This window comes from Nicotiana tomentosiformis, chromosome 5 (genome assembly GCF_000390325.3).
Source record: "Nicotiana tomentosiformis chromosome 5, ASM39032v3, whole genome shotgun sequence".
Taxonomy (NCBI): domain Eukaryota; kingdom Viridiplantae; phylum Streptophyta; class Magnoliopsida; order Solanales; family Solanaceae; genus Nicotiana; species Nicotiana tomentosiformis.
In genome coordinates this window covers 92,142,956-92,160,678 of record NC_090816.1, presented here as the reverse complement: position 1 = coordinate 92,160,678, position 17,723 = coordinate 92,142,956, and the positions used below count along the sequence as shown (strand labels likewise).

Genomic DNA, 17,723 nt, shown 5'->3' with positions numbered 1-17,723 from the left:
AGTTGGAGGCTCTGTTGCAGCAGAGCGAACAAGAAGTGATGGCCCTTAGCCAAGAATCCTCCTAGTTAAATACACAATTTCTAGAAGCCTAAGTGGTCGGAGGTCCAAAATAATGTACTTGCTGCTGCCGAGCGTGAGGATGCCTTTACTGAGAAATTGAATAATTTGGAGGTAGCTTTGAACTCCAAAACTGAAGAGGCTGATGTTGTTGCTACTAAGGAGAAGCATGCCCAGATGGAGGATAAGTATAAGAAAGTCATGGAATACAATAAGGTTTATATCTCCACTATCCGTGACCTTGATCTCAGACTTAAGGTCACAAGATCCGAGCAGAATAGCCTTTCGACCGAGGTTGATCAGCTTAAGTCAAAACTCCAGCACCGAGTGGATTCCCTCACTGTTGAGAAAATATATTCAATGTATAGCATGAGGAGAAAAACCTTAGACGAGGCCAAAGCGAGCGTCATTGACTTTGATGCCGAGATCGCCAAGGCCCAAGAACTAGAGTCAACTGCCCAAAGGTGCCTCCCGGTTTGACCCAATGCAACTGACTCTTTTGGTTTCGGTTCCGAGTTCTCAAGAACTGAGGAGGAACTTGAAGGGGATAATGATGAAGGCCAAGATCCCGAGCTGGCGGCAGATCCGCCTACTTCTTCTAGGGGCGCATATGCTTCTCTTCCCCTAAGTTCTGGGGACACAGTAGTTTAGTTTTCTTCTTTTATTTTCTTCTGTTATTTTCTTTTCATACTTTTTTACTTATGCTGCTTGGTACGTTTTGTTATATAAAAATGATTTTTGTTTAAGCATTGCGCAAAAGTTTATTTTTTTGCGTCGAATTATGCAAGGCTCTAGGTGCATTTTTCCCTGATAGCATTTGAGTTGTGGGCATAAATGCTTCGGGAACCATCCCTTTACTGTGAGGGTTTCATAAGAGAGGACCCTCTTATGTTTACGGTACTTTTGAAGAGGACGTCTCCTGTTCATTCCGGCACTAGCATTTGAAGTACTTGATTAACTTTCAAATGATAAGATTAATTCATCGTTTGGACAAGAAACAAGATAAAAATAAAAGGACTTTACTTTATTCCTCCCATTTTCAAAAGTACATAAGCATTAGTTGTGCTAAAAAGAAATTGCCATTACTTGTGGCTAATTTTTACAAGTTGTTTCTATGGGGATGGCCGCGCAGTCCTCGGTCCGGATGATACATCTTTGTTCCCAGATTTCGTAGTCCAGGTTTATGTGGCAGTCAGGTTGATGCATTCTCATATCATTTTCCCCCAGTGTTCGAATGCGTAGGATGTGAATTGGAACACTGGAAGTCTTGCTCCTTTAAATATTCCACTAGTGAATAGTTGGATAATCTTTGGTCCGGCAGCAAGCTTTATTTCCCATTAGGAACTTTGCTACCAAGCCAAATATTATCTAACTACCCCCAGTGGCTTGTAGTGAATGGGCACTCATGAACGGTCAGATATCTTTTGGTCCGATAGCAAGCCTTGTTTCCCGTTAGGAACTTTGCGATCGAGCCAAAGACTATCTAACCATCCCGTAGTGGATTGTCGTTTCCTTGCCTTGTTGTTTAAAGGTCTTATTTCTACTGATAGCATTTCTTTCGTAGTATGTTTTCCGTTGTTGCCTTGTTAAAAACCTTTCTAGAAAAACCCAATCAGGACAAAAACTTGACGAAAGGAAAAAGAGTGCAGAACATACTTTTATTATAAGCAGTGCTCATCAACAATAGTACCTTTTGAGATGTGCCACATTCTAGTTGCTCGACAATTTTTCTCTGTCTTGATTTTCCAGTTCATAAGATCATTTTCCGGTGATAGCTGAAACCCGGTAGGGGCCTTCCCACGTCGGACTCAGCTTCCGTGCTTTGAGCTCTCGGGTGTTTTCAGTCACTTTCTTTAAAACCAAGTCCCCACTTTTAAATAACAGAGATTGGCTCTTCGATTATAGTATCTTTCTATTCTTTATTTCTGAGCCACGATCCTTATATGCGCTAAGTCCCTGCATTCGTCAAGCAGCTCTAATCTAACCAGTAACGCTATGTTGTTTGCTTCTTCGTCCTCCCGGAAGTATCTCATGGTAGGTTCTCCCACTTTCACTAGAATCACGGCTTCTGCTCTGTATACGAGAGATAAAGGTGTCTCTCTCATGCTTGACTTGGTCGTCATTCGATATACCCATCATACTCCCGATAACTCTTCGGGGCATTTTCCTTTGGCTGCTTCTAATCTCTTTTTGAGATTTTGTATAATCACCTTATTTGTCGATTCCGATTGGCTGTTTGCGCTCGGGTGGTATGGCGAAGATGTGATTGTTTTGATTTTCAAGTCTTCAAAGAACTTTGAGACTTTTGCGCCTATATATTGCGGCCCGTTGTCGCAGACTATTTCTTTTGGTATTCCGAACCTGCAAATTATGTTCTCCCACAGGAAATCGGCCACTTCACGCTCGGCAATTTTTTGGTAAGGACCTGTTTCAACCCACTTAGAGAAGTAATCAATTAAAATCAAAAGAAATCTTACCTTAGCGGGAGCCGGCGGCAGTGAACCAACTAGGTCCATCCCCCATTTCATGAATGGCTAAGCCGATAATGCCGAATGCAATAGTTCTACCGGTTGATGCACCAACGGTGCATGACGTTGATACTTGTCACATTTTTGAAGAAATGCCTTAGCGTTTTGTTCCATCCGGGGCCAGTAGTATCCTGCCCTAATTAACTTAATACTAGTGAGTCCGCACCCGAGTGATTTTCACAGATTTCTTCGTGAACTTCTCTCATGACGTAATTAGCCTCGGAGGATCCTAAACATCGAGCCAACGGGCTTGGAAAGACTTTCTATACAACTGGCCTCCCCAGAAGCTGTAACGAGCTTCTTTAGTGCGGAGTGCCCGGGATGCCTTGGGATTCTTGGGTAGTTTGTCGTGCTTAAGATAGTCGGTGATCTAATTTCTCTAGCCCCAGACCAAATTGGCCGCATTTACTTCATAATAACCATCCACATCCAATATTAAGTGCATGAGCTATACTACTATACTGGAGTCTGATCCTTTCATTTCCGTGGACGAGCCCAGATTAGCCAGTGCATCTACTTCTATATTTTCTTCTCTCGAGATATGGGTGATCGACCATTCCCTGAGTCGTGCGAGCAGAGTCTAGAATTTCACCATACATTATTGCATGCGTTCCTCTTTGGTGTCGAAGATCCCATATACCTGATTTATTACTAGTTGAAAATCGTATTTGATTTCAATGACCTCAGAGTCTAGTCCCCAGACCAGTTCAAGTCCTGCAATCAAAGCCTCATACTCGGCTTCATTATTAGTCAAGGGACCAGTTCTGATGTCCTGCCTCAGGGTATCTCCCGAGGGCATAATTAGTACTACCCCGAGCCTGGACCTTTTCATGATAGAAGCTCCATATATGAACAAGGTCCAGACTCCTGATGTTGTTTCCAATACAATCACCGCTTCTTTGGTGGCCAAAGGCAGCATTATGGGACAAAAATCGGCCACTAAGTCGGCCAAAACTTGCGATTTGATCGCAGTCCTGAGTTTATATTCTATGTCAAATTTACTCATTTCGACTGCCCATTTGTCTAGTTAACCTGTTAGTTCGGGTTTGTGAAGGATATTCCACAGGGGAAAGGTTGTCACCAAGTCTATCGGGTGACATTGAAAATAAAGCCTAAGCTTTCGAGCGGCGACTACGATATCTAAGGCCAATTTTTCGAGGTATGGGTAGCGAGTCTCCGCTCCCGTTAAAATCTTGCTAACATAATAAATAGGATATTGCGTACCTTCGTCTTCGTGATCTAAAACAACACTTACCACTACCTCCGAGATCGCTAGGTAAATTAGCAATTGTTCGCCTTCCTCCGATTTTGATAGTAGCGAAGGGCTCGATAAATACCTTAATCTTTCAAGGCCTACTGGCATTCCGGAGTCGATTCGAAGTTGTTCTTCTTTTTCAGAAGTGATGACATTTGTTTGAAGACCAGGAAATGAACCTGCTTAAAGCGGCCAGTCTTCCAGTTAACCTTTAAACCTCTTTCACATTTGATAGCTGGTCGGGAATATCCTCGATAGCTTTAATTTTGTCAGGATTGACTTCGATCCCCCTTTGTGACACCAGGAAACCTAAGAACTTACCGGAGCTGACTCCGAATGCACACTTTTTGGGGTTAAGCTTCATATTGTGCTTCCTTAGGATATCAATGGTTTCTTGGAGGTGCTTTACATGATCACATGTTTTTAAAGACTTAACCAACATATCATCTATGTAAACTTCCATTATTTTCCCTATTTTCTTTTCGAACATTTTGTTCACAAGCCTCTGGTAAGTGACTACGGCGTTCTTAAGCCCGAAAGGCATCACATTGTAGCAATATGTGCCAAAGTTCGTTATGAACGAAGTCTTTACCTGATACCCCAGGTTCATTTTTATTTGGTTGTACCTATAATAGGCATCGAGGAAACTTATCAACTCGTGCCCGGCCGTCACATCAATCATTTGATCAATGTTTAGCAATGGGAATGAGTCTTTTGGGCACGGCATATTCATATCCTTATAATCTACGCACATGCAAAATTTATTATTCTTTTTTTACTACTACTACATTAGCTAGACAGTCAGGATACTTTACCTCCCGGATTAAATCGATATCAAGCAATGGAGTTACCTCTTCTTTAACAAACCCGTTTCTAACCTCGGCAATTGGGCATTTCTTCTGCCTTACTGGAGGGATGGTGGGATCTAGGCTTATCTTGTCCACAACCACCTCTAGCAAAATACCAGTCATATCTGCATGCAACCACGCAAAACAATCAACATTAAATTTAAGAAATTCTATAAACCCTGACATGAGCTTGGGGTTTAATCATGTCCCCAAGTGGAACTTCCTCTCTAAGAACTTATCGAACAATGCGACATGTTCGAGGTCTTCCGCTGTGGTTTTGGTTGCGTCCATTTCTTCTGGTACCAGGAAATACCTTGGTACATGATACGATTCTGACGGCTCCTCCCCTTTGTCGACTTCGTTTTGCTCGGGAACAGGCATTTGTTCCTATAATTGCTATGTTGCATGTTCCTTCCCTTTACCAATGGAAACCAAAATCGTGTTCATTTCCCTTGCCGCCGGTTGATCTCCTCTTATTTGTTTAATTCCCTCTATAGTTGGGAATTTCAGAAGTTGATGGTATGTTGATGGCATAACCTTCATTTCGTGTATCTATGCTCTTCCAAGAATAATGTTGTAGCACATGTCATCGTCTACTACTTTAAACAGGGTCGTCTTCATGACCCCTTCAGCATTTGTGGGCAGCAGGATTTCCCCTCAGGTTGTCACACTTGCTAAGTTGAACACAGCGAGGAGCTTTGTGGCCGGAATGATGCTTTCGGTTAACCTGGCTTATTCCAGCACTCTCCATTGGATAATATTTGCTGAACTCCCCGGGTCCACCAAAACACGTTTAATTTTAAAATCTAAAACATTAAGAGAAATTACCAAGGCATCATTGTGCGGTAGTAAGAATCCATCAGCATCCTCCTCCGTGAAGGTGATATCATCCTTGGCGACTTTCTGGAGTCTTTTGCTATGAGTCACTGATACCCTTTTTTTCTTTGCTACTGAAAAGGTCACACCATCAATATCATTACCTCCAAAAATCGTGTTGATTGTTAGACAAGGAGGATCTTCTCATGTCATCGAGGGTTCCGCGTTATCCCGGTTGCGACCGTAGTTATTTTTAGTGCAGCCGTTTAAGAACTCTATGAGATGGCCATTTTTCAGCAATGTTGCCACCTCCTCGTGCAGATATCGGCAGTCCCCAGTCTGGTGACCGTTAGTTCCATGATACTCACACATTATATTAGGATCCCTCTGACTGGAACTAGATCTCATCGGCCTCAGAAACTGTGCTTCCTTAATGCTCCTCATCGCCGATACCAGTTCCACTATGCTGACATTGAAGTTATACTCGGACAATCTGGGGTAGGTGGAATCTCGGGAGCTTGATATCTCTTTGTCCTTCAACGATCTGTTATTTCGGCCACGGTCAACTCTCCTATCGGTAGTGAACCTGTTCGCCGATCGGAAACCTCTTCCACATCTTTTGACCCTTTCGTAGGGCAAAAACTGACCTTTAGGAGACCGTCGATCTACATCGAAATCATCCTTCAACTTTTCCTTATTCTTCTCTCGATACCGACCCTTGGTTGATGTCAGGAAACCGAGTTGGTCATCCTCTATTCTTATCTTCGATTCATAGCGGTTGTGGACATCTGCCCATGTTGTTTCCTGGAACCCGAGCAGACTTTTTTTAGTTTTCGGGAAGCGCTAGAGCTCCTCGGGTTCAGCCCCTTAGTAAATGCCTCAGCTGCCCATTCATCTGGCATGACCGGTAGAAGCATCCTTTCCTTTTGAAATCTGGACACAAACTCTCGCAATAATTCAGACTCTCCTTGTGCAATTCTGAATATATCGGCCTTTTGTACCGGCACCTTCCTGGTCCCGGCATGGGCCTTGATAAAAGAATTTGTGATCATCTCGAAGGAATATATTGAGTGCTTGGGTAGAAGTGAATACCATGTCAAGGACCCCTTTGTAAGGGTCTCCCCGAACTTCTTCAGGAAGACTGACTCAATCTCAGGCGAAGCTAAGTCGTTTCCTTTCACCGCTGTTGTGTAGGTGGTGATGTGCTCCTGAGGATCTGAAGTTCCATCATATTTTGGCATATCTGGAATTTTAAACCACTACGGGATTAACTTCGGTGTCGTGTTTGGTTTGAACGGCAACTCAATGTATTTCTTTGAATCCGGTCCTTTCAACACTAGCGGCGCATCCGGGATTTGGTCCATTCGGGCGTTTATTTTCCTCATAAACCGCATGAGTTCGTTTTTAAAGGGATCATTCCCATTATTATTACCAGATCCGTTGCCCCCCCCCCCAGCTTCGTCAAAGCCGACTTCACCCCTCGGGGTGTTGTTATCAACCCTTTGTGTTGTTTGGTTTGTGGGAGCATCGGGAGGAACTGGACCTCTTCCATTCGCATTGTTGGAAGCACCCAACAACACTTGCCTCAACTCTGTCATGACCTGATCTTGTCACGAGAGATGGCTCATAATAGCCTTTTGTTGTTCCCTAAGGATTCTCACTATTTTCGCAACGTGCTCGTCTTTAGCATCATCGGGAGATGCCTCCCAAATGTATCATGGATATTGCCCGCCATGGACCGTTGTTGCTACGTTCTCCTCATTGCGGGTATCACTGGTCGAATCTTTATATTGAGGATGATTTCATTGGGTCTCAATGTTGTGTGCGATGTTGACATCGTTATCTTCCATTTTTTTACGATTTTTCGCTAAGAAACAAAGAATTAAACAGGTTAGTAATAGATGCAAGGATCAACCCAATCACACAACTGTCGCCAAACTGTTTAATAATTATACATGCCAAAATCAACAAGATCAAAGTTTAAATCATCAAATAAACACAAATTCAGCACATAAACAGTGCGTAGCATAAATACCTCTCAATCATACTCTCAACATGTTGTCGGTGTCTGGCTCGAAGCCCCTAAATCATCACACACACACACACACACACACACACACACACACACGCAGAGCACTGTATAGGTACCTGGCATAAGCCCTTCACTAAGAACCTATCAAGTGTCTGCACTCACATGGCCCAATGTAGCATGGGTTATCACTTGACTCTGGAGGGACGGTACTAATCCAAGTGCCATGGAGGCGTGCCACCCGATCCACATATAATAACGTTGTGACATGCAACCCCATCCATAATTATTCCCGTGGCGGCGTGCCACCTGATCTACACATGTACCAGTGGTAGCGTGCCATCCCATCCACACACATACTTGTCACGGTATGCCACCCGATTCACACAATATCATCAGTAACTAATATCCACTCATAATATTTGTGGTGCCAAACTACTCATCTTCTCACAATATTCAACTCTAAAAGTCATATATATATATATATATATATATATATATATATATATTTGTGTGTGTGTGTGTTTGTGTGTATGAGACAACATTACAAAAACACCAACTCATAATAATATAACTAAGAATAAAGCACATAAGGCTAAAAGATGGCTATGGTTAATCATATAATTCAATTTATCTTAATAATTCAATAAGTAATTTCGTTGTTCAAAAAGTCTTATCTTAATATTTATCATGAATGAGATAAGCCATTTAACCACCGGATCATGAATTAATGAAATAAGTATGTGACTATGGCTCGACAAAGAAGCTCAATATGGCAAACAATTATTTATGCCCAATATAATAAGTCATAACCTCAAGCATGCTTCTAAGCCACAATTTCAAGTCATCACGTAGTCATAAAACCAATGACACATGAATAAGAAGTCTACATAGTCTAAACAAGGTATAATCATAAGCCAAACATTATCGCATATGGTCATAACCTATCTAAGCATATACACTCGTCACCCCGCATGTACATGGCTCCTAAATCAAGCAACAAGTAGTAAATAGATCATATATGGGGAGAATTTTCTCTTACAAGGATAGACAAGAGACTTACCTCAACCGGACAAGCTTTAGTCAACAAAAAAGTGTGTTCCATTTTAAATCCAACTCCAAACGACTCGAATCTAGTCAAGTACAACTCAATAATGTCAAACAAAACCATAGGAATCAATTCCAAATAATAAAGCTTCAATCTTTAATCGAATATCCAATAGTCAACAAAAGTCAACCCGGGCTCACATGATAAAAACTCGAGTCAAGGGTTAGATCCCGACTACCCATAATTCCACAAGTTTAAATATGTAACTAGATTCCAAAACTGGGTCCAAACCAACCCCCAAATTTCCAAATTACACCATTTAAAGTTGTAGACAAAATCCCAAAATTTCACTCTAAAATTCTAAGTTTTATGTGTAGAAATCTATATGGAATCAAGATACATAGTCAAATGCAAGTGAAACTTACATACATCCAATATAGTAGTGAATTTTCTCTTCAAAATCCAATTCTCTCGAGGTCTAGGGTCCAAAATATAAAATAATTGGAAAAGTACCGAAATTGGACAACTTAAATCACTGCCAGATAATACTATTCGCGATCGCAACCTTACCAATGTGATCGCGATGAACAAACAAGCACTGCCTCCTAAATCTTCTATGAGAACACGACATAGATCACGCGAACGCGAAGAACAAACGCCTTCCTGCCAAATCCTTCTCCGTGATCTGCGATCGCGAAGCACTGCAGCACACCAGTAACACAACAATCCAAACTCAACCAAAGTGGTCTGAAACTACCATGGATCGCACCTGAGCCCCTTGGGACCTGGTCCAATCATACTAATAAGTCCAAATACATTATTCAAACTTATCCAAAGGCACAAAACACCGCAATAATATTAAAACTAAGAATTGATGATAAAAAAATCCTTCTCATCCGAATCACACTTAAGACATACCATATCACAATCAAACTTTGCACACAAGTCCCAATAAATTAAATAAACCTATTCGAAGTTCTGGAATGCCAATCAAATCATGATAACACTAAAGTCAATCCCCGGTCAAACTTATGAATTTTCCAATTCTTCAAATTGCCAACTCCCCACAAATAGGGCCAAAATTTTCTAGGAACGTCCAAATTTAAATCCGAATATATGCCCAAGTATAAAATTACCATACAAACCTATTAAAACCATCAAATCCCTATTCCAAGGCCATTTACTCAAAAATCAAACCTTGGTCAACTCTTCCAACTTAAAGATTCCAAATTGAGAATTACCCTTCCAAATCAATCCTGAATCTCTGGAACATCAAAACCAACCATACATGAAAGTATTAATGCGTCATATAAAGCTACATAAATTCTCAAACTGCCGAACGAAATGCTAAAGCTCAAAATGATCGGTCGGGTCATTACGTTCTCCCCCACTTAAACATATGTTCGTCCTCAAATATGCCAAGAAATATTTCAAAGCTAACAAATTACTGTATAACCCATCAAACACATACCCATGGGTGATCTCTCATCACCTAAAATCATATAAGCCTATTAATACAGTCCAGACTGAAGATTCTCTCTTCCACCTTAGCCTATTAGTATTAGAACTAAATTCCAGCATCCGAAATTCCATGCAAGATCTGATTCTTGTATATACACACACTATATCAATCCCCACAAGTTGCATCAAGCTATAAGTACGCTCTCAATATGTAACCACACGATGTACCCCATCGCTCATATGCCCATAGCAATATCTTTCGACCATAATAACTGCTCATCACCAAACCCGGTACCAATAATATGCATCACATCAAATAAAACCATTGTGTCAAACCTTCACAACACTGCTAATGATGAAGAAAACGTGTAGAAACTCATAATCACCCCATATCAATAAGTCATAGAGTTCTCTCACCCAACAGGAATCATTGCCAAATTCTGAACTGATTAACGGCATTCTTCTTCCAAATATTCCTCATATAAATCGGATTGCACTGATTACAGGTTCAATAACCTCGTCTCACACAGTACAAGCTGCTCGACTAATAGGCCACATCAAATACCATCAAGCATGTCATACGTCGCGATCCGTGCGCCAAACAAGCAATAACTCGTTTATGATCAATAATAGAAAGAAAATCAAATAGGAGAACTTATCCAACACATTTAATAGGTATACCAACAAAAGCATAATGCCATGAACTCATCCCTCGGAGGAAAAATAAAACACATAAAATAAACATAAGGAATGGTATCCCCCATAACTTTGTTGTGGTGTACAACCCGATCCAAACATATCAATCCACATGGGAATACCTATCGAGCCATAATGCCCATATTCACTGAACACATGCGTATCAACAACAAGCACGTAAATTGCATAAACATAACCATGGGGAGATGGATAACATAATGTGATAGAGGAAAAACCAAGCACGACTAAGGTGCAATAAGCAAATCATATCAAGAGCCATCTTGCCCAAACAATTCCACAAGGCCTGAACAGGGCCACAACATGTGTAGGAATAATCAAGTAGCCTCACAACCCACTATACATAAGAGACTAACATATGAAATAGATCAGTGCATGAACAAGATAAAGTCCACCCAATGACACACCCATAATAAACACTGCACGGAGTAAGCAAATCCAATCCAGTGTGAAACACACATTCTCATTAGGCCTACTAATGGGCCTCCAACCCGATCCAGATCATCCCAAACTAAGTAAATAAGCTTCCAAAAATCCATGACACATACAATCAGTTGCCTAACCATTAACACTTTTCCACAATCCCTAACTAATGAAATAGTCTGCCTCTATGAGAATCAGTCTCTAAAAATCAGGAATACAATAATTTCCATACTGGATCTCTAACTCCCCTACTTAGGTGACTACCACATCACGCATACATAATCACATCATTAGAATTACTTTCATAAATCTTCCGCGCCGAGTGGCAAAATCTGAACATCAACAGTTAGCAACCATGCGATCTTTGGGGTACAAATCAAGCCTTCGCAAGCCAATATGCAATGCGTCTTCTACATCACACATGCTTCTTAGGCGGTACCAGATAATGCTAGCATTCTGTTAAACATAAAAAATCTCCCATGCTGTCTAGAACTCATGATTTTCCTTTCAGCAATTGAAACTCAACATGGTCTATTCAATCCCAATTCCATATAGCTCACTGGATCTATCATATTATTATGCGAACACACGATAATCTCGTTATCAACTCTGCATCACAAATAGGATACATACTCCATTGACCAGAAACCTCCCACGTAGCTCAATTCAGGAGAAAATCACAACACGTAACAATCTTCTCGTGCTTGTAGAAGACACCAACAGCAGGTCGTGGTCAAAGTCATCACATACTCTTCGGAATCTATTTGCACATAATCAAGCCATCATAACGGAATACCTCTAAATTAACCAAGTCATGCAGACTGCCAAACCCAAAAGTATTACCACCAAAAGCGCATGTAAAGCTTTAATATACCAGAGGAATATATTATCCTTATTACCATGTTAATCCAATCCAGTGCTAAACTGACACTTCTTCAGACTACCTTTGATTTTCCTTCAAGATAACATTTCTCCTCCCAGTACACTATGGACCACAACCAAAACTCATCCCAAGTGACCTCAACATGAAACCACATTATCTAGAGGCCCATAAGCCACTTTATTCCCTATCATGCACCATTAGTACCTCAAATCGATACGCCCACTATGAAGAGACCTTCTACGAATTGAAGTTATTTCTTTTACCTCTCAACACTGCATCGTAGAATAGATAATGATACAGAAATACCCCGAATCCCTTTCGCAATCCAATGCAGATCTTGAATCATTAGTCACACATAAATTTAAAAATCCTTGGACACCACATATCAAATCCTGAACCTATTATAACCATCCTCGAGAGTCTCCTACTCAGACCTAGTTCTGAATGCACAACCAAACATGTCGAACAACTAGTGCTATGTTAGCACATAAATACTCAAAGAGAAGGAACCGATCAAACCTTCTCTTTACCCGTAACATCCACAAGAAATATCAACCATGAGTCGCTCCACAACCTCCCTATATCCATAAGGTGTAATACATCACACGTCCGGTAAATTCCTTGCTTGCATCATCCTCGAGGTCATCCTCCTTAAATCATATCTAACCCGCAAGCATCCCTTAGTCCAAAATCTATAACAACGCATGACCATGTGATCCAAAGTTGATGGTAGACTCCCACCCTTGGCTCTAAGTCACAATCACATAACTTAAGAACCAACAATGACTTCTTCTTCTTAGCTACCATGATCTCACACTGTTACTCAGTTGAATTCCTCATAAGCTTATGTTGCACCAATCATAATATATCCCGCCAATGAACAACTGAAATATCCAACCACATTCAAAATTCAAGGTTGTGTTACACACCAAAATGATAATCAAGCGTTCGCATTCCCTTCGTAGCTCAAACAAACCCTTTCTCGTCAAATTCAAACTCTCAAGGTGTAAGAAGTCACCACCAAAATGAAATTACATACTTAGTCATTTGCCCACAGTGACCCAAATAACATCAAACTTCCTCAAGGTTTGTGATAATCCTACCTCCAAAACCTATAATGCTGCTCCAACCATGATACATCCATGTGCTACTTGAATGAATAGAATGATGCCTGCTATGAGTTTCCTTAGAGAGGACTACCTCAATCCATCAACACCATGAACACAAATCCAACCCAAAAGTTGCAATTCACCGTCATCACTGAGGACCAGCTCCTTAGCACTACTCCGCAACACCGCATCCCTAAGGACAAGCAAATGATGATCATCACACTGACGAGCTCCGATGTGCTCAAACAAGAACGACCGCGCAACCATACAAGCAAGAACTCCGCTAAGCTCAAAAATATCCAATATCACAAATCCATAAGCCAAATCCTGAACATCCACAGCCAAGTGCCTCTCCTCCACCAGAACAAATACTGAAATCCAGATCATGACCCTATAATCCTTCTCATGAGGTTCCAACTATTGCGACACACGAACAATCGCCCAACCATTCTTCAACAACACTGCGCAAGACCAACGTGTGAAGTATTATAATACACTGTGTAAGGCCTCGTACCTGTGGGAAATACCAAAACTAGAGCTACAATAGATACAAACGACTTCACAAACTAATAATAGTAATCTACCCTTATAACACCGGGAAAAACATCCCGTGCCACTTCTGTAGCATCATCACACTCATTGGTGCCCAAATGATATCGAATACTCAAAATTGCATACGAACGAATATGAAGGAACTGAAGATGTAGGCTTCAAGACGAACTAAAGCTGCACAATAAGGAATCTAGAAAGTGAAAGTACCTAAAGCCCTATAGCCTCTTGCAGATAGATATTGATGTCTCTGTATCGATCCACAAGACTCTACAAGGTCTGCTCATGATTAGTGAGACCCTTAGAACCTAGAGTTCTGATACCAACTTGTCACGTCCCAAAATCCTACCAAAAACCGTAATGGAGTTAATTCGCTCGCTAGGCAAGCCAACACTCAACATTAATAAAAGAATATAAGTTTTAAACCATTTAACTATTTCATGATGTAAATAACAATGTGAAATAAATCATAATTAGATAATCAATGATAAGGTGTAAACACGATCACAACCATCTACAACGCCCAAACACCGGGTGTCACTATATCACTAGCATTTAACAAGAGCAATTAGAATCAACTGATCAAAATACATTTGTTCGGTAAAGAAATACACTAGACAAAAGTAGATAAGCAGGAAAAGTGGACTTTATTTGTTGCGAACCTGGTCATGCCACGCAACTCACCACGAAGTCTCCAACAATAATCCTACTCAGCTCAAGGATACCGTGAATACCATTCTCAAAACCTGCACAAAATATGCAGAAGTATATTATGAGTATAAATTACAATACACAATAGGTATCAATTCTAGCCTCGAAGAAATAGTGGCGAGAGGACGACTCTGACACCTACTGACAACTCAATAAGCATATAAATCATGAATAGAGCATGAAATAGAGCATGGTATCATCAATCAAGTCTGTCAATAGAATCACAGTAAACTAGAGGTAAGACATGCTTTTCAGGAATATCAGTCAAGACATTAACCTTTCAACAGAAATCACTTAGAATATCAAGGTAAATTGTGATTTCACGTACTAAACATGAAGTAGAGACATCAATACCAATTAGCACGAGAAAAATACAACTTTATTCCTCCATGTTAATTACACATGCCCAAGTAAACAAGATCACAATTTAAATCATCAAATAAATACAATATTAGCACATACATAGTGCTTGACACAAACACACACACATACTCTCAGCACGGTCTTGGAGCCTAGCTCAAAACCCTTGAATTATCACACACACACACTTAGCACTATACGAGTGCCTTGCATAAGCCCCTCACTAAGCACATAATCAAGTGCCTACACTCACAGGGCCCAATGTAGCATGGGTTATCACCTACCTCCTGATAAACAGTACCAATCCAAGTATCGTGGTGGTGTGCCACCCGATCCACATATAATAACGTTGCAACCTAACACTCGATCCATAATTATTTCCATGATTGCGCACCACCCGATCCACATATGTACCCGTGGCAGTGTGCCACCCGATCCACACACATACTCGTGGCGACATACCACCCGATCCACACAATATCATTAATAACCAATATCTGCTCATAATATCTGTGGTGCCAAAATTTTCATCTTCTCACAATATTCAATCGTCAAACTCATATATATATATAAGGCAACATTTAAAAAAAAGCACCAAGTCATAATAATAAAAATGCAGATAGAGAACATAAGTCTATGGCTAATCATGTAATTCAATTTATCTCAATAATTCAATAAGTAATTTTATCGTTCAAAACGTCTTATCTTAATATTTATCTTGAATGAGATAAGCCATTTAATCACCGAATCGTGAATCAACAAAACAATTATGTGACTAAAAATTTGAAAAAAAGCTCCAAAATTTTACGGCCAAACGGGAGCTTACATCCACCCAGCAAGCTTTAATCAACAACAATTTGTGTTCCCTTTCAACTCCAATTCCAAACGACTCGAAACTAGTTAAGTAAAACTCAATGTCATCAAACAAAGCCATAAGAATCAATTCCAAATAATAAAGTGTCAATCTTTAGTCGAATCTCCAAAAGTCAACACAAGCCTACACGGCCAAAATCCGAGTCAAAGGGTAGATCCCGACTATTTATAATTCCACAAATCCAAATATATTATTAGATTCTAAAATTGGGTCCAAATCAGCCCCTAATTTCCAAATTACACCCTCTTAAATGTAAACAAAAACCCAAAATTTCACTCTAAAATTCCAAGTTATAGGTGTAGAAATCCATGGGGAATCAAGTTAGATAACCAAATCCAAGTGAAAATTATTTTTCTCCAATGTAGTAGTGAATTTGCTCTTCAAAATCTCCTCATCTCGAAATCTAGTGCTCAAAATATGAAATAATGGGCAAAGTCCCAAATTGGACAACTTAAATCACTGCTAGATAATACACTTCGCGATCACGGCCTTACTCATGCGATCCCAATGAACAAATAAACATTGCCTCCTAAATCCTTCTACGCGAATGCAGCATAGACCACGTGAACGCGAAGAACAAACGCCTTCCTTCCAAATCCTTCTCCGCGATCGCGAGTCTAGCTCTGCGATTGTGGAGCAATGCAGCACACCAGCAACACAACAGTCCCAAACTCAACCAAAATGGTCCAAAACTACCTGGATCACACCCGAGCCCCTCGTGGCCCCATCCAATTATACCAATAAGTCCAAATACATTATCCAAACTTATTCAAAGACCCAAAACACAGTAAATAATATCAAAACTAAGAATCGACGATTAAAAAAATCTTTCTCTTAAGTTTCAAACATTCCAACTTTACCAAACTCGTCTGAATCACACTTAGACATACCGGATCACAACCAAACCTTGCATACAAGTCCCAATCAACCAAATGAACCTATCCGAAGTACCAAACGCCAATCGAAGCCTGATAACACTAAAGTCAACTCCCGATGAAACTTTTAAATTTTTCAATTCTTTAAATTGTTGTCAACTTTCGATAAATATGGCTAAAACCTTCTAGGAACATCCAAATTCAAATCCGAACATACGCCCAAGTCCAAAATTTCCACACGAACCTATTAAAACTATCAAATCCCTATTCTAAGGTCGTTACTCAAAAGTCAAACCTTGGTCAACTCTTCCAACTTAAAGCTTTAAAATTGAGAATTACCCTTCCAAATCAATCCTAAACCTCTCGAATATCGAAATCAACCATACACGCAAGTCTTAATGCATCATATGAAGCTATTCAAAGTCTCAAACCGCCGAACGAAATGTTAAATCTCAAAACGACCGATCAGGTCGTTACAATCCAGCTATAAGCCTGACCGGATATCGGTTCGGTTCCATGACGTGGAAATAACGGCTAGGAGAGAAAAGGAAAAAGGTTAAAAAAAGTTATGCCTTAATTTTTGAGTCACGTGGCATCTAAAAATTGTGACAAGTGGCACGCATTTCGAAAGATACAATCACCCCGAGTCAGTTGTTCCGCTATTCCGATTATACGGTTCGAAACCCCACGTAATCGTAACCGGCGAGATACGCATGTGACACAGATACTACCAATAATGGCTAACTGTAATACTCGGGAGATGGTTACACTTTGTATAATAGTAAAAATATTCCTACCCCCAAACTACAATCGCCATTTAAAGCTTAAGTAAACTTCTGTTCATCCTTGTAAATTATTCAATAAGAGATTCTGGCCATTCTCACTTTTACTTCAATTCAATTTCTACTCATCTTGCACTTAATAGTTGTTATTATCATCTTTTTCTTGCCTTATATTAACAAAGATCAACTTAATTATATTTATTCAATTGCTTGAGGCGTAACTTTACAAATTTAATTGGTTTAGCCTTTCAATAAAATTTTAGGGTAAACATAAAATAATATACATATTCTCGCAAAACTTATTAAGGTATCATTTATGAGAAACAAAAATAACAACTAAACAATGCGTTAATTAATGCTAAATCTCCTCTTTAGACCAACCAAACGGTCCTTACCTTTCC

The 17,723-nt window shown here is 40.2% G+C and overlaps 1 protein-coding gene across 1 annotated transcript; it reads right to left on the bottom strand.

Moving 5' to 3' along the window:
* Positions 1-5,708: 5,708 nt before the first annotated feature.
* On the bottom strand, positions 5,709-6,745 carry LOC138892791 (uncharacterized). The gene is made up of 2 exons (XM_070176530.1): positions 6,383-6,745; positions 5,709-6,308 (listed from the first exon to the last, which is right to left on the bottom strand). The coding sequence occupies exons 1-2, from the start codon at positions 6,743-6,745 to the stop codon at positions 5,709-5,711; spliced, it is 963 nt and encodes a 320-aa protein (XP_070032631.1).
* Between the last annotated feature and the right edge of the window lie 10,978 nt (positions 6,746-17,723).

Coding starts and splice junctions, on each gene's coding strand:
- LOC138892791 (XM_070176530.1), bottom strand. CDS start 6,745: ATGCCAAAATATGATGGAACTTCAGATCCTCAGGAGCACATCACCACC. Junction 6,309..6,382: donor CAGATGAATGGGCAGCTGAG/GCATTTACTAAG, acceptor CTCGGGTTCCAG/GAAACAACATGGGCAGATGT.